Source organism: Arachis ipaensis, chromosome B10 (assembly GCF_000816755.2).
Source record: "Arachis ipaensis cultivar K30076 chromosome B10, Araip1.1, whole genome shotgun sequence".
NCBI lineage: Eukaryota > Viridiplantae > Streptophyta > Magnoliopsida > Fabales > Fabaceae > Arachis > Arachis ipaensis.
The window spans coordinates 93,690,948-93,712,566 of NC_029794.2; the positions used below are offsets into that span (position 1 = coordinate 93,690,948).

The 21,619-nt window shown below is 40.0% G+C and overlaps 1 protein-coding gene across 1 annotated transcript; it reads left to right on the forward strand.

Annotated features, from left to right (window-relative positions):
• LOC110268238 lies at positions 17,338-18,182 on the forward strand. The gene is made up of 2 exons (XM_021114134.1): positions 17,338-17,690; positions 17,769-18,182. The coding sequence occupies exons 1-2, from the start codon at positions 17,609-17,611 to the stop codon at positions 18,023-18,025; spliced, it is 339 nt and encodes a 112-aa protein (XP_020969793.1). The 5' UTR covers positions 17,338-17,608; the 3' UTR covers positions 18,026-18,182.

Sequence of the window (21,619 nt, forward strand, 5' to 3'; positions counted from 1 at the left end):
AGCCAAGGAAAGAATAACTGACAGAGGATGAGCAAAATATTATCCAAAATCCCTCTGAGCACAATAAGAGCCCAGAGAGGAATAATTCTGGCGTTCAAACGCCAGAAACAGGCAAGGAGATGGCGTCAAATGCCCAATAGAAGCTCAGTTCTGGCGTTCAAATGCCAGAAACAAGTAAGAAGCTGGCGTCCAACGCCAATCAAGCTTCTAACCCTGGCATCCAAACACCAGTGAGGGATCAGACACACCCAAGTGCTGATAGCAACCCCTCTAAAAGGGCTTCTCCAACCACCTCTGTAGGAAATAAACCTGCAGCAACTAAGGTTGAGGAATACAAAGCCAAGATGCCTTATCCTCAAAAACTCCGCCAAGAGGAGCAGGATAAGCAATTTGCTCGCTTTGCAGACTATCTCAGGACTCTTGAAATATAGATTCCGTTTGCAGAGGCACTTGAGCAAATACCCTCTTATGCCAAGTTCATGAAAGAGATCTTGAGTCATAAGAACGATTGGAGAGAAACTGAAAGAGTTCTCCTCACTAAAGAATGCAGTGCAGTCATTCTGAAAAGCTTCCCAGAAAAGCTTAAAGATCCCGGGAGCTTTATGATACCATGCATATTAGAGGATAATTGCACCAAGACAGCTTTATGTGATCTTGGGGCAAGCATCAACCTAATACCTGCATTCACTATCAGAAAGCTTGGTTTAACTGAAGAAGTCAAACCAACCCGGATATGTCTCCAACTTGCTGATGGCTCCATTAAATACCCATCAGGCGTGATTGAAGACATGATTGTCAGGGTTGGGCCATTTGCCTTCCCCACTGACTTTGTAGTGCTGGAAATGGAGGAGCACAAGAGTGCTACTCTCATTCTAGGAAGACCTTTCCTAGCAACTGGACGAACTCTCATTGATGTCCAAAAGGGGGAAGTAACCCTGAGAGTCAATGAGGATGAGTTTAAGTTGAATGCTGTCAAAGCCATGTAGCATCCAGACACACCAAAAGACTGCATGAAAGTTGATCTTATTGACTCTTTGGTAGAGGAGATCAACATGGCTGAGAGTCTCGAATCAGAGCTGGAAGACATCTTTAAAGATGTTCAGCCTGATCTGGAAGATTCAGAGGAATTGAAAGAGCCTATGAAACTTCCTCAGGAAGAGGAAAAACCTCCTAAACCCGAGCTTAAACCATTACCACCATCCCTGAAATATGCATTTCTAGGAGAAGGTGACACTTTTTCGGTGATCATAAGCTCTGCTTTAAATCCCCTGGAAGAGGAAGCGCTGCTTCAAGTGCTAAGGACACACAAGACAGCTCTTGGGTGGTCCATAAGTGATCTTAAGGGCATCAGCCCAGCAAGATGCATGCACAAGATCCTATTAGAGGACGATGCTAAGCCAGTGGTTCAACCACAGAGGCGGCTAAATCCAGCTATGAAGGAAGTGGTGCAGAAAGAAGTCACCAAGTTACTGGAGGCTGGGGTTATTTATCCTATTTCTGATAGCTCTTGGGTGAGCCCTGTCCAAGTTGTCCCAAAAAAGGGAGGCATGACAGTGGTTCATAATGAAAAAAATGAACTGGTTCCTACAAGAACAGTTACATGGTGGCGCATGTGTATTGACTACAGAAGGCTCAATACAGCCACCAGAAAGGATCATTTTCCTTTACCATTCATAGACCAGATGCTAGAAAGACTAGCAGGTCATGATTATTACTACTTTTTAGATGGCTATTCAGGCTACAACCAAATTGTATAGATCCCCAGGATCAAGAGAAAACAGCATTCACATGTCCATCTGGAGTATTTGCCTACAGAAGGATGCCATTTGGGCTATGTAATACACCTGCAACCTTTCAGAGATGCATGCTCTCTATTTTCTCTGATATGGCGTTTGAAACTCTGAAAGCTAGGCTGGTCACAGCACCAGTTATTTCTGCACCAGACTGGACATTACCATTCGAACTAATGTGTGATGCCAGTGACCATGCCATTGGTACAGTATTGGGGCAGAGGCATGACAAGCTTCTGCATGTCATTTATTATGCTAGCCGTGTTTTAAATGATGCCTAGAAAAATTACACAACCACAGAAAAAGAATTTCTTGCAGTGGTTTATGCTATTGACAAGTTTAGATCATACTTAGTAGGATCAAAAGTGATTGTGTACACTGACCATGTTGCTCTTAAATATCTACTTACAAAGCAGGATTCAAAACCCAGGCTCATAAGATGGGTGTTGCTTCTGCAAGAGTTTGATATAGAAATAAGAGACAGAAAAGGGACAGAAAACCAAGTGGCTGATCATCTGTCCCAGATAGATCCAGTAGAAGGGGCGTCCTTTCCTTCTATTGAGATCTCTGAAACCTTTCCGGATGAGCATTTGTTCGCCATTCAGGAAACACCATGGTTTACAGACATTGCAAACTATAAAGCTGCAAGGTTCATACCCAGGGAGTACAGCAAGCAACAAAAGAAAAAATTAATTACTGATGCAAAGTACTACTTGTGGGATGAACCCTATCTCTTTAAGAGATGTGCAGACGGAATAATCCGTAGGTGTGTGCCTAGAGAAGAAGCACAGAAGATCTTATGGTATTGCCATGGATCACAATATGGAGGCCACTTCAAAGGTGAGCGAACAGCCACCAAGGTCCTCCAATGTGGCTTCTACTGGCCTACCCTCTATAGAGATTCTCGAGAGTTTGTACGTAACTGTGACAGTTGCCAGAGAGCTGGTAATCTGCCTCATGGTTACGCTATGCCTCAACAAGGAATCTTGGAGATTGAGTTGTTTGATGTATGGGGTATTGACTTCATGGGGCTTTTCCCACCATCATACTCAAACACTTATATTCTGGTGGCAGTCGACTATGTATCCAAATGGGTAGAGGCCATTGCCACACCCACTAATGATACTAGGACAGTGCTGAAGTTCCTCTAGAAACATATCTTCAGCAGGTTTGGTGTCCCTAGAGCATTAATCAGTGATGGGGGCACTCACTTCTACAATAAACAGCTTTACTCTGCTATAGTCCGGTACGGAATTAGCCACAAGGTGGCAACTCCATATCATCCACAGACAAACGGACAAGCTGAAGTCTCTAATAGAGAACTAAAAAGAATCTTGGAATGGACTGTAAGTACCCGTAGACAGGATTGGGCGAGAAGCTTGGATGATGCTCTGTGGGCTTACAGAACAGCATTCAAGACTCATATAGGGACCTCTCCATACCAGCTTGTGTATGGTAAGGCCTGTCATCTACCCGTGGAACTAGAACATAAGGCCTACTGGGCAACCAGATTCCTAAACTTGGATGCCAGATTAGCTGGAGAAAAAAGATTGCTCCAGCTAAATGAGCTAGAGGAATTCAGACTCACTGCTTTCGAAAATGCCAAGCTTTACAAAGAGAAAGCAAAAAGGTGGCATGACAGAAAGCTGTCATCTAGAGTCTTTGAACCAGGACAGAAGGTTTTGCTATTTAACTCTAGGCTCTGGCTATTCCCCGGAAAACTGAAATCCCGGTGGAGGGGACCATATATGATTACAAGTGTGTCACCATATGGCTATGTGGAGCTTCAAGACATTGATTCTAATAAGAAGTTCATTGTTAATGGACAGCGAATCAAGCATTATCTTGAAGGCAATGTTGAGCAAGAGTGCTCAAGGCTGAAGCTAGATTAAAAGCTCAGCAAGGTCCAGCTAAAGACAATAAAGAAGCGCTTGCTGGGAGACAACCCAGCCATTAGCAAAACTTTTTCTGTTATTTTATTTTATTCTATTCTTCATTTTATTTATTTTTAAATTATATAAGTTCAATATTAATAATCTTCAAGGTAAAGAATCAATTGCATAAGTTCATAGGGTTACAGAAGGATTCAGAGCACAAAACAGGAAAAAGGAGCTCACTGGCAAGAAAACGCCAGTAAAAGGTACAATTGGGCGTTAAACGCCCAAAAGAAGCATCTACTGGGCGTTTAACGCCAGTAATGATACCTTTCTGGGCGTTTAACGCCATACTTGCAGCGTCCTGGGCGTTCAGGAAAAACGCCCAGTGACAAAGGAATTCTGGCATTTAACGCCAGCCAGAAGCAACAGTTGGGCGTTAAACGCCCAAAAGAGGCTACAGATGGGCGTTAAATGCCCAAAACAAGCAGTAGTTGGGCGTTTAACGCCAAGATTGTGGAGGGGAGGAAGTTTTTGATCCCAACTTGATTTTTTTTAAAATTTTCATATTTCAAACCATTTTTCTTGCATAAACATGTTCCATACTTTCCTTTTTTCAAACTTTTTTTTTCCAAAATTTTTAAAAAAATCTTAATCCTAAAATTAAATCTTTCTCAATTCTTCTCCAGCCTCTTCTCAAATCTTTTTCAAAACAAATCTATCTTTTTCAAAATTATTTTTTTTTCAAACTCATCAATATCTTTTTCAAATCTTCACAAAATTTTTAGAACAAATCTATCTTTTTCAAATATCTTTCATATCTTTTCAATTTCAAATGACATCTTTTCCTATCTTACTTATCTTTTCCAAATCACATTTTCTATCATATCTTTTTAAAAGATTTTTGAAAACCCACCCCTTCCCTTTAAATCCTCGTTCGTCCTCCCCCTCTCTTCCACAATTCGACCTTGGCTCTCCCTCTATCCCTCTCCTTTCTTTTCTTTTGCTTGAGGACAAGCAAACCTCTAAGTTCGGTGTGTTTATCCGTGATCACTAAGCCAATACCCACCAAGATCATGGCTCCTAAGGGAAAACAAATCAACTCAAGAGGCAAGAAAGAGAATATTCCAAAACCACTTTGGAATCAAGGGAAGTTCTTAACCAATGAACATTCAGACCATTACTACAAAATAATGGGTCTAAGGTCAGTGATCCCGGAAGTTAAATTCGATCTGAAAGAAGACGAATATCCGGAGATCCAAGAGCAAATTTGAAACAGGAGCTGGGAAGTCCTAGCTAATCCTGAAACAAAGGTGGGAAGAAACATGGTTCAGGAATTCTACTCTAATTTGTGGCAAACAGACAGGCAGAGAATAGCTAGAACCGCATTCTATGACTATCGAACTCTGGTCAGAGGGAAGATTGTTCACACCCATCCTGACAAAATAAGAGAAATCTTCAAGCTGCCTCAACTGCAAGATGACCCAGACTCCTTTAATAGGAGAATGATGAGACCAAATCAGAGCTTGGACAAAATCCTAGAGGACATATGCCTCCCTGGAGTCAAATGGACAACCAACACAAAGGGTGTCCCAAACCAACTCAAAAGAGGAGATCTCAAACCAGTTGCCAGAGGCTGGCTGGACTTTATTGGGCGCTCTATACTGCCCACTAGCAACCGCTCTGAAGTCACCATCAAAAGAGCAGTGATGATCCATTGCATTATGCTGAAAAAAGAAGTGGAAGTTCATCAGCTGATTTCTTGTGAGCTTTACAAAATTACAAACAAGAACTCCAAAGATGCCAAATTGGCTTATCCAAGCTTGATCTCCCTGTTATGTAAAGATGCTGGAGTAAAGATGGTAGTAGATGAGTATATTTCAGTTGAGCAACCAATCACCAAAAAGTCAATGGAAGGACAAGTGCAGGACGATCCCATCAAGAGGAGAGCACAGGAGTTCCTCCCGAAAATTCCTCAATTTGAATACTGGGGGTGCCTAGAAGCATCTATCACCAAGTTGCAAGAAGCTATGGATCAACTGAAGGAAGAACAGCAAAATCAAAACAGCATGCTCTGCAAGCTGCTTAGGGAACAAGAAGAGCAAGGGCGTGAACTGACAGAACTGAAGCGCCATAAGCTATCTCTTGAAGGGCCAAGCACTCCACAGACTAAAGACGCATCTACCTCCCAAAGCAAAGGTTGTTGAGTCCTAACTCTGTGATAACCTTTTATCTATTTTAAGAGTATATGAGTATTAGAATTAGAGTCATTTGTCTTTATGTCTTTAGTTTCTTTTCTTTTATTGCTAAGTGTCTGATTTTATGCCTAATTTATATTATCTCCATTAAATAATAAATAAAGATTAGAGTTTATGCCTTAAAGTTATGAACATCCTATGAATCCATCACCTTTCTTAAATGAAAAATGTTTTAATTACAAAAGGACAAGAAGTACAGGGTTTCGAATTTATCCTTGAAACTAGTTTAATTATTTTGATGTGGTGACAATACTTTTTGTTTTCTAAATGAATGCTTGAACAGTGCATATGTCTTTTGATATTGTGGTTTATGAATGTTAAATATGTTGGCTCTTGAAAGAATGATGAAAAGAAGAAATGTTATTGATAATATGAAAAATTATAAAATTGATTCTTGAAGCAAGAAAAAGCAGTGAATACAAAAGCTTGCAAAAAAAATGGCGAAAAAACAAAAGGAAAGAAAAAGAAAAAGCAAGAAGAAAAAGCCAAAAGCTCTTTAAACCAAAAGGCAAGAGCAAAAAGCCAATAGCCCTTAAAACCAAAAGGCAAGGGTAATAAAAAGGAATGATTTCAGGTAATTTCTGGCTGAAATTGAGGGACCTGAGCAAAATCTGATTCAGAGGCTGAAAGAGCACTGCAGATGCTGTTGGATTTTGACCTCCCTGCACTCGAGATGGATTTTCTGGAGCTACAGGAGTCCAAATGGCACGCTCTCAATTGAATTGGAAAGTAGACATCCAGGGCTGTCCAGCAATATAAAATAGTCCATACTTTGCTCGAGTTTAGACGATGCAAACTGGCGTTCAACGCCAGTTCTCTGCCCTATTCTAGTGTTAAACGCCAGAAACCGGTTACAAGTTGGAGTTAAACGCCCAAAACAGGTTACAACCTGAAGTTTAACTCCAGAAACAGCCTAAGCACGTGTAAAGCTCAAGTCTCAGCCCCAGCACACACCAAGTGGGCCCCGGAAGTGGATTTCTGCACTATCTATCATAGTTTACTCATTTTCTGTAAACCTAGGTTACTAGTTTAGTATTTAAACAACTTTTAGAGATTTATTTTCTATCTAATGATATTTTAGATCTGAACTTTGTACTCTTTGACGGCATGAGTCTCTAAACTCCATTGTTGGGGGTGAGGAGCTCTGCTGTGTCTCGATGAATTAATGCAATTATTTCTGTTTTCTATTCAAACACGCTTGTTTCTATCTAAGATGTTCATTCGCACTTCAATATGATGGATGTGATGATCCGTAACATTCATCACCATTCTCAACCTATGAACGCGTGACTGACAACCACCTCCGTTCTACTTTCGATTGAATGAGTATCTCTTAGATTCCTTAATCAGAATCTTCGTGGTATAAGCTAGAATCCATTGGCAGCATTCTTGAGAATCCAGAAAGTCTAAACCTTGTCTGGAATGTGATTGTGATTTCGTGCACCAGTAGTCCACTCTAGTCTTCTCTAGTCATACTTTCTAAAACTTTGTTCTTCATCTAACCAATCAACAATTATTTAATACACCAATGCAAACATCTTGAGGTCTTTTCAAGGTTGTAATGGGGCTAAGGTAAGGGTGAGGATATATGTATCGCCAAGTGAGCTATAAATTGAATCCTTGATTAGTCTATGTTCTCACCTAACATATACATACTCTATATAACTCTAAAATTATGCCTAGCTACCCAAATTTCCCATTTTTGTATCACATACTCATGTACCAAATTTTCTTTTAATTTTATCACATATGCATTGATCTTAAATTTAACATTGGGGTAATTTTGTCCCCTTATTCACTTACTTACTTAATTATATGGATATTTTTGGTTTTTTTTTTTTATATATGAAAGCAGACATAACATATCAATGCACATGAGTTTTTTTAATTTTTCTAGTCTCATATGAGTATGCACCCAAAATTCCAAAATTTTGTCAATGAAATACAGTACCATTTCATCAACCCAAGTTTTCACAGTTTCCCACACTTAATTGATACACAATCTCTAACTTAAGCTAACCAAAGATTCATTTGGGGTAATTAATTGTTTTTTCGCTTAAGGCTAGTGATGTGATAAAATATAGAACAAATGGGGATTAAAAGGCTCAAGGTGGCTAACAAAGGTAATTGAAAGGGTAGGCTATTTGGGATAAGTGAGCTCATAATAAACGATTGCCTCAATCATATATATGCATGCAAATACACTAAACAATGGACATATAGAATGGAATAAAGCAAAGATTGCAATCATAGAGAGGAAAACACATAAGAATAAAATATTATGGTTAAATAGTGTAACCATGTAATCAAGCTCAAATCTCACAGGTTGTGTTCTTTGCTATAATTCATGTTCCAAATACAATCTTCAAACAAATTTAACACAAAATTTTAATTCGAATTAGTGAAAATTTTCAAAAATAGGGTCTTAAAAAGAAACTTATTATTTTTCAACCAAATCGAACATACATGCAAACACTTATTATTATGCAATCTATCCTATCTAACAAAAGAAAGAAAAAATATAACCTATTGGTGTTAAGAAAAAGCAATTACCTCTGGAAGTCAGGTACTGACCGAATTAGAGTTATCGAATTGCATTAAATAGAAAACCAAATTAAAACATGAGAATTCATAAACCAAAACTAGAATGCTAAGACAAATAAAAGTAGAAGAGAAACTAAATTAAAGGAACATTGAACCTGGAATTGAGAAGAAATAAACCTAAAACTAAGAGAAATCCTAAATCCTAAAACCTAAGAGGGAGGAGAGAGTCACTCTCTCTAGAAACTACATCTAAAACCTAAAAATTATGAAAAGTGAATAATGAGAAGTTGTCTTGAGTCTCTGCTTGTCCCCTGAATTTAGTCTGCGTTTCTGGGCCGAAAACTGGGTCCAAACTCAACCCAAAATCGCCCCCAGCATTTTCTGCAATTTTTGTAGGTCGCGCATGTCACGCGTACGCGTCAGTCACGCGTAGGCATCGCTGGTCATCTTTGCGTGTCACGCGTACAAGTCAGGCACGCACACGCATCGCCGTGCAAACTCCAATTCACGCGTACGCGTCAGGTACGCGCACACATCACTGTAAATTTTTCTAAATCGCGCGCACGCGTGAGCCATGCGTGCGCATCGATGCTTGCTGGTTATCTCCTCAGTTTCTTGTGTTCCTTCCATTTTTGCAAGCTTCCTCTCCATCCTCTAAACCATTTCTGCCCTATAAAGCCTGAAACAATTAACACACGGATCACGACATTGAATGGTATAAAGGAGAATTAAAATACACAAATTCAAGGCTTAGGAAGCAAGTTTTTAATCTCAGAACAAAATCTGGGAAGGAATTGTAAAATCATGCAAATCCTATGAATAAGTGAGTAAAGAGTTGATAAAAACCACTCAAATTAGCACAGGATAAACCACAAAATAGTGATTTATCACCTACTGTGCATTTTAGGCGAGGACTCAACGATATGGGAGTTGACGATATAAGTTGTAACCATTAATGTCCAATATTTTTATTCAGAAGGATAATTTTTCTGATCGGCCTCTTGGTAACTAATCTGCAGTTTATATGGCGGCCGTATATGGGAGTGGGGGTTCTAGATGTCCTCGATGCCCATATGGTTATCTGCTCCATGCAGTCACCACTAGTGTCATTCGAGTGCATAGAATGACACCCGACAGACCGAGTGCGACGACAGTTTGGGTTGCAACAACTTCCACTAGGCCCGGCTTTCGACATTGGTCATGATCATTGCAAGCGATTGATAGGAGCACAAAACCATGACTGGGCACAGATTTATAGTCAATGGGTTAATAGGTGGAGATTTGACCGCTATAACACATTGCAGTTAGGCGAGGAGATTATTGACTTTCATCTTCTCCGAGTGTACTACGAGTGGTACACGCAGCAGTATGGGATTCACCTGCGACCGTCAGATAGAGTTGCAGGCGAAGAGGGTGGCGTCGATGAAGCACAGCAGCAACAGGAAGAACCAGCTGGTCCACAGCAGCAAGTCCCGCCTCATGAGCAGCAGTTCCAGGTATTATTATTAATTAATAGTATTTTTATTATTAATGTTTTAAAAGTATAATTAATTATTATTGTTTAGTTTTATCTATTATCATTAATTACTAGTAATTATAATTAATTGTTAATTAGGATCTAGCATACGAGCACCACTATCAGGTCCCGGCATATGACCTCCAGTATCAGATGCCGGCATATGCGCAGCAGTTTCAGGATCCGGCATATGTCCAGCAGTTTCAGGATCCGGCATATGCCCAGTAGTTTCAGGATCCGACTCAGTAGTGGCCGGCATATCAGCAGCAGGCACCATATATACCGGTACCACAGCCACCTCATGCACCTGAGCCGTACATACCACAACTGGTAATTCCAGCCGAGGGTCACTTTAGTTCGTTGGGTGGATCTGACACCATCAGCTTCTCTCAGGTCCTGAGAGATACAGATTATTTATTTCCGATGCAACTGCAGGAAGGGTCTGCTCCATCTCAGCAGTCTGGTGGTCGTCGCGCCACTTCAGGTCATGCCAGTGACTTTGACTTTGATCAGTCGACGGGTCAGGTAGATCCGCCCGGTCCTTCCGCACCACCACATTCCCAGTTGTTTGATTTGAATGAGTACCCACAGCAGGAAGAGGGAGATTTGGGATACTGGTGCATGAAATTGTGATTACACTTTTCACAATTCTGCACAACTAACCAGCAAGTGCACTGGGTCGTCCAAGTAATACCTTACGTGAGTAAGGGTCGATCCCACGGAGATTGTCGACTTGAAGCAATCTATGGTTATATTGTAAATCTTAGTCAGGAGATTAATGATAAGAGTGATTCTATTTATGAAAAATAAATAACATGAAATAAATAGTACTTGTAATTCAGTAATTAGAAACAGGCTGAGGTTCCGGAGATGCTCTGTTATCTGAATCTCTGCTTTCCTACTATCTTCTTCTCCAAACACGTATGGCTTCCTTCAATGGCAAGCTTTATGATCCTCTCGAATGAAAAATACCAGGTACGATCTCTGCACGGCTAATCAACTATCGGATTTCTCGTCTCGGATGAAAAATACCATGTACAGCTACCGCACGGCTAATCATCTGTCGGTTCCCACTAGCGTCGGAATAGGACCCTTGTCCTTTTGCACACTGTCACTGCGCCCAACATTCGCAGGTTTGAAGCTCATCATAGTCATCCCTTCCCAGATCCTACTCGGAATACCACAGACAGGATTTAGACTTTTCGGATCCCAGGAATGCTGCCAATTGATTCTAGCCTATACCACGAAGGTTCTAACCTCCGGACTCGGTCCGTGGATTAGAAACCCAAGAGATACGCACTCAAGCTGTCGCCCAATAACTACGTTGAGCTCATATAGAATGGGAGTGGTTGTCAGGCACGCGTTCATAGGTTGAGGATAATGATAAGTGTCACGGATCATCATATTCTCTATATTGAAGTACGAGTGAGTATCTTAGAATAGAATCAAGCGTGATTGAATAGAAAACAATAGTAATTGCATTAATCCATTGAAACACAGCAGAGCTCCTCACCCCCACCTATGGGGTTTAGAGACTCATACCATAGAAGATACAATATGAAGTGTAAAATGTCATAAGGTACAAAGTAAATCTCTAAAAGTAGTTCTTATACTAAACTAGTAACTTAGGTTTTCAGAAAATGAGTAACTAAGTGCAGATAGTGCAGAAATCCACTTCTGAGACCCACTTGGTGTGTGTCTGGGCTGAGCTTTCAAGCTTTCACGTGCATATGCCAAGGTTGGAGTTAAACGCCACCCTGGGTGCCAAAATGGGCGTTTAACGCCAAGAATTGTGCCAGTTCTGGTATTTTACGCCAGAAAGTTTTAGGCTGGCTTTGAATGTCAGTTTGGGCCATCAAATCTCGAGAAAAGTATGGACTATGATATATTTCTGGAAAGCCCAAGATGTCTACTTTCCAACTCAATTGAGAGCACACCAATTGGGCTTTTTTAGCTCCAGAAAATCCACTTTGAGTGCAAGAGGGTCAGAATCTAACAGCATCTGCAGTCCTTTTTCAGCCTCTGAATCAGATTTTTGCTCAGGTCCCTCAATTTCAGCCAGAAAATACCTAAAATTATAGAAAAATACAGAAACTCATAGTAAATTCCAGGAATGTGATTTTTTCATAAAAACAAATAGAAATATAATAAAAACTGACTAAAACATACTAAAAACTACCTAAAAATAATGCCAAAAAGGGTATAAATTATCCGCTCATCAGATACGACTTACAGCACTGGTATGATATTGGTGGAGCAAGTGCGCCTGAGATAAGTGGTGCGAGCATGACAGATTTTGGTGGTCCTGACGCTGGTAGTGGGATGGATGCAGGTGTGTCGCAGGGTCATCCGTATAACTTACGGACACAGACTGCGCCTCTGGACAAATACACCCCATCCTTGGATTCGAAGAAGGCGCCGAAGAAGTAGTCTGTTGCAGTTGATCTTGTATTCAGTGTTGTATTCAGATTTGTATCAGTTTCGTATGTTATATTTAGATGATTCTGTTCAGTATTATCATTATGACATATTTAGCTTTGTTCTCGTATAACTCTATTTCAATCGAAATGTTTGTTCTCTAAAAAATTAAATAACGAGGTTAAAAGCTTTATTTATTATAAATTATTAACTAGGTTAAAGTAAATGACGAGGATACAAAAAAAAGTAACATATAATTGTGAAGTTGGTCATAACAAAGTTACATTGAAAACCTTAACCACTAATCACCTCCAGCGGAGCTTGGACTTGCGCACTGAGGGCATCGGCTACGACTATGTCCCTCGCGTCCACATATAGTGCACTGGCGAGGACTACGCATATCCCGCAAATCCATCTCACTCAAGTAGCGGGTTGACTTTGGTCTTCTTTTTGTCACGTGCCTCAATGTCCAGTTGGCGATCACCTTCGTGCCTTTGTATCTATCCCACGCAGATGGGTCACCCATCGGAACAAACTCGCCTCTATACACCTTGCAAATTTTAGACATCTTGTACACATCGTGCACGTACACTTGCCAATCAAGACTCTGGTTGGCGCAACATACAAGCACGTGGCGACATGGAAGTTGCTCGACCTGGAAATGACCAAAGTCGCAGTGTCGTTGTGCAAGGTTAACAGTGTAAATAGTACCATCTTGCATTTCACAAACCTCAAACATCTCGTTGCGCCTGTCGAACCGGTTGACCACAATGTTTCCTGCACGTCGGAAGCTTTCTTCAACTCTCTTCGTTGAAAATTCTGAATACGTGAATCCGTTGCAGAGTCGCTCATGAGCCTCGGTACTCTTCCGAGTGAACAACCCATTCAGCTGGTAGAAAGTTGACCGGACAAGGGCAGTCACAGGAAGGTTGCGTGCACCCTTCAGGACAGAATTTATGCACTCTACCAAGTTTGTCGTCATATGTCCCCAACTATGACCACCATCGAATGCAAACACCCATCTCTCAACACCGATCTCATCGCACCATTGAGTATATGTCTCACCCCGCTCTTTAAGCCTTTGGTAGTTTTTGTTGTACTCCTACTCCGTCCTAGAATAGCCTGTTGAACAAACCATTTAATCATAAGCAGATGCCACAAATTTACTATGAATAGAACCATAATAGCGAGTTAAAATACCTGTGTTCACCACGAGTTTATGCAAATATGGAGCCTTGAACCTCCTTAAGAAGTTGGACCCGATGTGCCTGATGCAGTACATATGCCATGCCCTTGGTGGTGACCATGCAACATTACTGCGAGCTATTGCAGCGTCGATGGAAGTATGGCGGTCAGAAATAATACCCACACCATCAATGGTAACCACATATCTCCACAAATTGGTTAGGAAAAACTCTCATGCATCTGCTGTCTCACCCTCGACAATCGCAAATACAATAGGCACAATGTTTTGATTCCTATCTTGTGCAACCGCTACCAGAAGTACACCTTTATATTTTCCATACAGGTGCGTGTCATCAACCTACACCAGTAGCTTACAGTGTCTGAATGCTACAATACACGGATAGAAGATCCAAAAAATGCGGTGCAGAACTCTTATACCTTGAACCTCCTCACACTCACGGTAAACGGGGAGTGTTTTAATTTGAACATGAGACCTTGGCATCTTCAATGTCATTGCTTTCAACCATACTGGCAGAGTCTGGTAAGAAACTTCCCAATCACCAAAAACTTTTGCGACAGCTTTCTGCTTTGCCAACCAAGCTTTGCGGTAACTCACAGTGTAGTTGAACCTGCCTTGAACTTCTACAATAACAGACTTCACCTTTATCGAGGGGTCTGCTTCGACCAACGGCCTAATGGCATCCTCAATTGTGTCTGAGTCTAACTTGGCATGATCTTGTGAAATCGTGCCCATGGTGCATGTGTGCTTGCCATTGTATCTCCTGATCTCCCAACAAGTTTTTTTTCGAATCAAGCTAGCTCGGGTAAGGCAGTCGCACTGTGCACCATACCCCTTGCATTTCGCATAGAATGTCTGTGGCTCAGACTCATACACAATGTAATCAACTCCTCTAATGATGGTGTAGCTTTTGATCACAGATATCACCGAATCTCTCGATCCAAATTCTATTCCGACACTAAACTCGCCATCTTCTGCCGCAATGTTGCCTTCACCTACGACATGCGCACCACCATCAGTCAGACAAGGCAAATAAAATAAGAACTATAGAAAACTAGAGTTAATAATCATAACATACCCGTATTCACATACTCAAGAAATTTCGGGGCATGCATGGCTTTGAGATCTAAAGTCCGCATAAAAGGCGGAACACCAAATGGTTGTTGGCTTACAATCGCATTTGCTTTATTTTGAACTGCCGGACTGCCTGCCAAGTCTTTGTCATCGTTTTTGTCATCGACTTCATAGTTAGCTGCGAATTCCTCTTCGCTGTCATTATTCTCTTCTTCCCAATCTATATCCCCGAGCTCATCAACATTGACCTCGTCGCCGACCATACCCATCCCCGACTACTGTTCAAACTCAACGTACAGCTCTATCATCGACCCGTGAGATCGGGTTTATTGATAAATATACAACATCTGTTGCATACTGGCATCGTCAGTGATGGGCATTATTTGAAACTGTATTAATCCACCAAATACTTGCACAGGACTTCTGTATAAAAGGTTGCTCGCCCTTTTCAAAATGTGGCTTTGAATGTTATTACAAAGCCCATTTTGCAACTCGACAAAACTCATGGTACATGGAATAGCAAATGACAACAGACATTCACAAACAAAAGTCACTCCTTCATGTGTGTTTGGTATAACTTCACCGTTATAATATACTCGCAAATTCGCAATATTTTCCATAACTTCAACCTCACCTAAACCGATTTTTTTGACACACCTAACTGCCAAAAAAACTAAAAACTAGAACATATGTATAAGAAAGAAGAGTATGATGAGTAGAAGTGGAGTGAGGCCATTTGGGCGAGGCTTGCTTCGTATTTATAGGCAGGCCTCTTCATTAAAATATTTTTCTCACAAAACGCAACCTGCATTTTTTATTTTTCAAAAAATTAATCTGACACCACAAAAAACGCAGCCTGCGTTTTGTATTTCCCAAAAAAAAAGCTGACATATAGCAGAAAACGCAAGCTGCGTTTTGTTATTACGAAAAAAATAAAACCCATCACAAAACGCAGGCCGCATTTGGTTTTAAACAAAATAAAAAAATTTTTGAAAAGCAAAACGCAGCCCACGTTTGTTCCCGTTCCTGAGAAAAAAAAAAAAAACAAAACCAAGCCAAAAGTAAAACGTTGCTTACGTTTTAAATCTGACACCATAGCAGGGAAAAATTTGTCCATATGTCCATTACTTTGAACAACACCAATTTTTGTTCCATAACAAAAAAAATGAGCCTAAGAGTGTTGCCTATAAATACGAAGCCGGTAGCATTCGAAGGTCTTCACTCCACTTCTACTCCTCCTATTCCTCTTTCTTGCATATACATTTTTTTTGGCAGTTAGTTGTGTAAAAAAAGTCGAGTTAAGTGAGGTTGAAGTTATGGAAGGTATTACCAACTGGCGAGTGTATTATAACGGTGAGATTATATCAAACACACACGAATGAGTGACTTTTGTTTGTGAATTTTCGTTGTTATTTGCTATTCCATGCACCATGAGTTTTGTAGAGTTGCAAAATGGTCTTTGTGATAACATCCAAAGTCATATTTCGAAAAAGGTGAGCAAAATTTTATATAGGAATCCTGTACAAGTATTTGGTGGGCTGATACAGTTTCAAATAATGCCCATCACTAATGACGCAAGTATGCAGCAGATGTTCCTTATTTATCAACAAATTCGATTTCACGTGCCGATGATAAAGCTGTACATTGAGCTCGAACAACATTCTGGGCTGGACGCGGTTGGTGAGTAGGTCAATCTTGATGAGTTTGGGGATATAAATTGGGAAGAAGATAACAACGACAATAAAGAGGAGTTCGAAGCTAACTATGAAGTTGATGACGAAAATGATGACGGAGACTTGACAGGCAATCCGACGGTGCAAAATGAAGTGGATGCAATTGTAAGCCGGCACCCCTTTGGTGTTTTGTCTTTTATACAGACTCTGGATCTTGAAGCCATGCATGCCTCGGTATTTCCTGAGTATGTGAATATGGGTATGTTATGATTATTAATTCAAATTACCACTAGTGTGTATTTTATTTGCCTTGTCTGACTGATGGTGGTGCGCATGTCGTAGGTGAAGGCAACGTTGCGGCGGAAGATGGTGAATTTAGTGTCGGAATGGAATTTGGCTCTAGAGAGTCGGTGATATCTGCAATCAAAATCTACACTATCTCTAGAGGAGTTGATTACACTGTGTTTGAGTCTGAGCCATAGATAGTCTATGCGAAATACAAGGGTTATGGTACTGGGTGCGATTGTCTTATCCGAGCTAGCTTGTTCGAAAGAAAGCTTATTGGGAGATCAGGAGATACAATGGCAAACACACGTGCACCATGGCACGATTTCACAAGATCATGCCAAGTTGGACTCAGACACAATTGCAGATGCTATTAGGCCGTTGATCGAAGCAGACACGTCGATAAAGGTGAAGTCTATTATTGCAGAAGTTCAATCCAGGTTTAACTACACTGTTAGTTATTGCAAGGCTTGGTTGGAAAAGCAGAAATCTATCGCAAAAGTTTTCGGTGATTAGGAAGTTTCTTACCAGACTCTACCAGTATGGTTGAAAGCAATGACTGCAAAGATACCAAGGTCTCGTGTTCAAATAAAGACGCTCCCCGTTTACCGTGAGAGGGAGGAGGTTCCAGGTGTAAGAGTTCTCCATCGCGTTTTTTGGGGCTTCTATCCGTGTATAGTAGCATTCAAACACTGCAAGCCACTGATGCAGGTTGATGGCACACACCTATACAGAAAATATAAAGGTCCACTTCTAATTACCGTTGCACAAGATGGAAACCAAAACATTGTGCCCATTGCATTTGCGATAGTCGAGGGTGAAACGGTAGACATGTGAGAGGTTTTTCTGACCAATTTGCAGAGATATGTTGTTACTATTGATGGCGTGGGCATTATTTCTAACCGCCATACCTCCATCGACGCAGCAATAGATCGCATTAATGGTGCGTGGTCACCACCAAAAGCGTGGCACATGTTCTGCATTAGGCACATCGGGTCCAACTTCTTAAGGAGGTTCAAGGCTCCGTATTTGCATAAACTCGTGGTTAACATAGGTATTTGATTTCGCTATTGTGGTCTTATTCATAGTAATTTCATGGCATTTGCTTATGATTAAATGGTTTGTCCAACAGGCTATTCTAGGACAGAACAGGAGTACAACAAAAACTATCAACGGCTTAAAGAGTGGGACGAGGCATATATTCAATGGTGCGATGAGATCGGTGTTCAGAGATGGGTGTTGGCATTCGACAGGGGTCATCGTTGGGGACATATGACGACAAACTTGGTAAAGTGCATAAATTCTGTCCTGAAGGGTGCACGTAACCTGCCTGTGACTGTCATTATTAGGTCTACTTTCTATCGGCTAATGAATTGTTTACTTGGATGAGCGCCGAGACTCATGATCATTAAAAAGAATACCGTCGCGCAAGTAGAACCCCAACATTGACGAGCTGATCGCAGGGAATAGGCGCCAGGAACGGCATACGCTCCCAAACACAGACAAATAGTAGTATGAGTGGCTTATACATCTCTTTACAGTTGAATCGTGATGCACAACACAATGATCTATATAAATGTATGAGACTGGCTGCCTCCCAACTGTATACTGAAATCCGAGGAAAATTCTGAAGTAGAGGCAGAAACTCTGTGTTCAATGAAGTGGTCGACTTATCTGGAAACACAACCATTCCGAACACGCAGAAACTGTTAGCACAGGCGTACCACTCAATAGATTCCTGTGTGTCACATGGCTGCATCGTCGGACCCATGCAAGATTAACTTTACCCAATACGTGATCTTGCAGACCGAGCTCCCGACCGAAACACGCGATGCAGTTCTCCACGAAAAACTAGTGACTGCTATCTGATCTACCCGTAACGGGTTCCCCATTAACCGGGAGGCCAAGAAAATATGTCACATCTTCCTGCGTCACTGTCACTTCACTGACTGGAAGATGAAATGTGTGGATTTTCGGCCTCCATCGTTCCACCAAGGCACTCAAGAGTGCAGAATGGCCTATCATTTCGCCTACTAGCAAAACGTGCTAAAACTCAGTAAGTGCTAATGACGCTGCAGCTACCTCGTTAAAGGTCTTTGGCGGATCTAATTTTCTAGATAACAAATTCCTAATAACCTGCAAAAAAAAAATACAATAATTATTAATATTGCTTCATAACTGAAACAATACTTACTCCCATAAACCGAAAACATTGATAATAACAATAACATGTAATAAATTATAATAAATAACACTATTTAGAAATTTTTTATTATTTTTTAATAATTTAATATTAATTTTTATGTGATTAACAATTTTGTGTAATAAATTAAAATAAAGAATATTGTTTAACAATTTTTATTAATTCTTGATAATTTATTATTAACGGTTATGATAATAACAATACTGTATAGTTAATTAAAATAAAGATGAGTGTTTAATAATAATAATAATATATTATTGTTATTGTTATTATCATAAAAATTAATAATAAATTATTAAAAAATAATAAAAAATTATTAAAAATAATACAAAAATTAGTAAACAGTATTATTTATTATTAGAAAATAATAATAATTTATTATTATTGTCTTCTACAGTATTTTACAAAATTAACAATATACTAATCATGATAAATTTTTTTTAGACTTAATCTTAATACTAATAACAATAACAATGTCACCAATAATAACAATAATAATAGCAATAACAGATTAAAGGACTCATACAAGACTTATTCCAGACCTTATTCCTTCGCATGCTTCTAAGGCTCGAACTCGTCACTAAGTACGAGAGCTCTAATGTCATGTCAAACCTGAAAGCGGATGCGAGAAAGATGTCAAAAATCTGCTTAGGGTCAGGACTTTATCTTCTTGCCCTGCTTGCCACCCGTCTGAAAGCCTGATTCACAGCTCTCTAAATCATTCCGAAATAAGTTTGGGGTAGGGGTCTAGCTCAGCTCTAAGCCTAGGATAGGACCACCTTGTCAAGGAACCAACTTCTTTCTATTTGAATTAAAAAAAATTACTTATCCATTGAGAATGATCCAGATATTTAATAATGTGTTCTTCCGGTTTGGTAAAATCACGAATTATTTTTTCTTCGTCTCTCAAACCCTAACCCTTCATTGTATACTTCTTCTTCTCCCACACTTACTTCTTCAGTAACGTTTGTTTTTCACAGCATGCTTCCTCACTATTGCTTTCACTCTTGCTTCCTGCATTTTGGCTTTTATAAACCGAATTCACCACCCTTCACAGCACGTGTCGCGCATGCAGCTAGGGAGGCTGCCAATCGCAACTTGCAATTTGCGCTACACGCCTGACAAACGCAACCTGCGTTTTGGCGTACCCAATGCTGGTCAATAGCTGCTCATGCCTGCATGCAGGGGACAACGGGGCACGTTTTGAAACTTGGTTGCCCTACCCTGCCAATCGCAGGCTGCGTTTTGCAGCATGCTTCACTTTCTTGGTCTTCGTCCCACCCAAAACGTAGGTTACGTTTTGTGGTTTCTGACAATAGTAGCTCCACATTTGTGCATAACATGCCATGCATCCATTTTCAGCATTTCACCATTTTTTATCCATTTACAAATTAATTTTTGTTGTATACTTCGTTCCTAATTTCCTGTGTTCTTTTCTTCTTTATTGTTTTGTGTGTTGCTTTTCTTGCAGGATAGCATGAAAAAGAATTCCTGACCAAAAAAGGAAAAAAAAAAAAGGGAAAAGAATGGCTTTGTGCTTTGAATGGTGATGATGGTCTAGGGCTCTGACATGATTGTTTATTTTGGGAGAAAATAAAACATTGAAATGCTTGATAAGGGGATATTAAATTCAAGATTTTTAATTTGGAGAATAATTTGTAAAAGATTATGTGAATATAAGGAGTAAATACCCGATTCGATCCCTGTCTATTCCAAAATAGGACAAGGCGACTCCTATCAAAAAAATAGATCCGTTCTGGTCTTTGTTTGTGTCTTTCGTGAGAAATGGTCATCTTTCCTCATCAAACTTATTGGAAGAGACCTACGTGGCACTTAACGTTACTGATGTGGATGTTAAGTCTCCTTAAGTAACATGTTAATGAATGGGCAATGGTCAAGGGTAGATTTATCCCTCTTTATCCACCAAAAACGACGTTTCACATGCTATACTGAATCAAAAGGGTGACTCATCTGTCATCTCTGCTAAAATCTCTCACTTCACAACATCATTTTTGGTAGATAAAGGAGGAAAATTAACCTTTGACCATTACTCATAGGAGACAAATCGACCTTTTTACCGTTGCTCACATGGAGACAAATCGATCCCTGAACATTGTCCATTTGCCAGCATGTCACTTAAGGGAGACTCAGCGTCCACGTTAGCAACATTAAGTGCCATATATAACTCTTTCGTTAAGTTTAGTGAGGGGAGATGACGATGGAACCGCCCTAACTCAAAATGGACATGGATAGGGATCGGAACGGGTCTATTTTTTCAACAGGGGTCATTTTGTCCTATTTTGGAATGGATAGAAATCAAATCGGGTGTTTACTCTAAATATAAGTCGATACAACGGTAAATAAGACATGACAAAACATAGTTTCAGTAAAATGAAATAGATATATTATTTTTTTACAACTTCATGGAATAAAGTGTCACCATAATAAAAGCAGAATATATAGTTTAATAATAGATACCACCAAAAAAACTGATGATGTGTTTTTGGTGTTACAAAGACTTGAAACCAAGTCATTAAAAAGGGAGAGTCTAATCACTCTAAGTGGTACTGTTTGGCCTGTTAATATTAATAGAGTAAAGTATTATTTTTGTCTCTAACATTTGGGATAAATTTCAAAGTTATCCCAAACGTTTTGATCATCTTAGTTAAGTCCTTAACGTTTTAAAATCATTTTAATGTTGTCCTGCCATTAGTGGTCTATTAACAGAATTGACAGTAGGACAGCATTGACACAATTTTGAAAATTAGGATTCAACTAGG

Bases quoted from the DNA above. Each gene is read 5' to 3' on its own strand.
- LOC110268238 (XM_021114134.1), top strand. From the start codon at position 17,609: ATGTTCTGCATTAGGCACATCGGGTCCAACTTCTTAAGGAGGTTCAAG. The intron at 17,691-17,768 runs GTATTTGATTTC...TTTGTCCAACAG, and splicing joins TAAACTCGTGGTTAACATAG to GCTATTCTAGGACAGAACAG.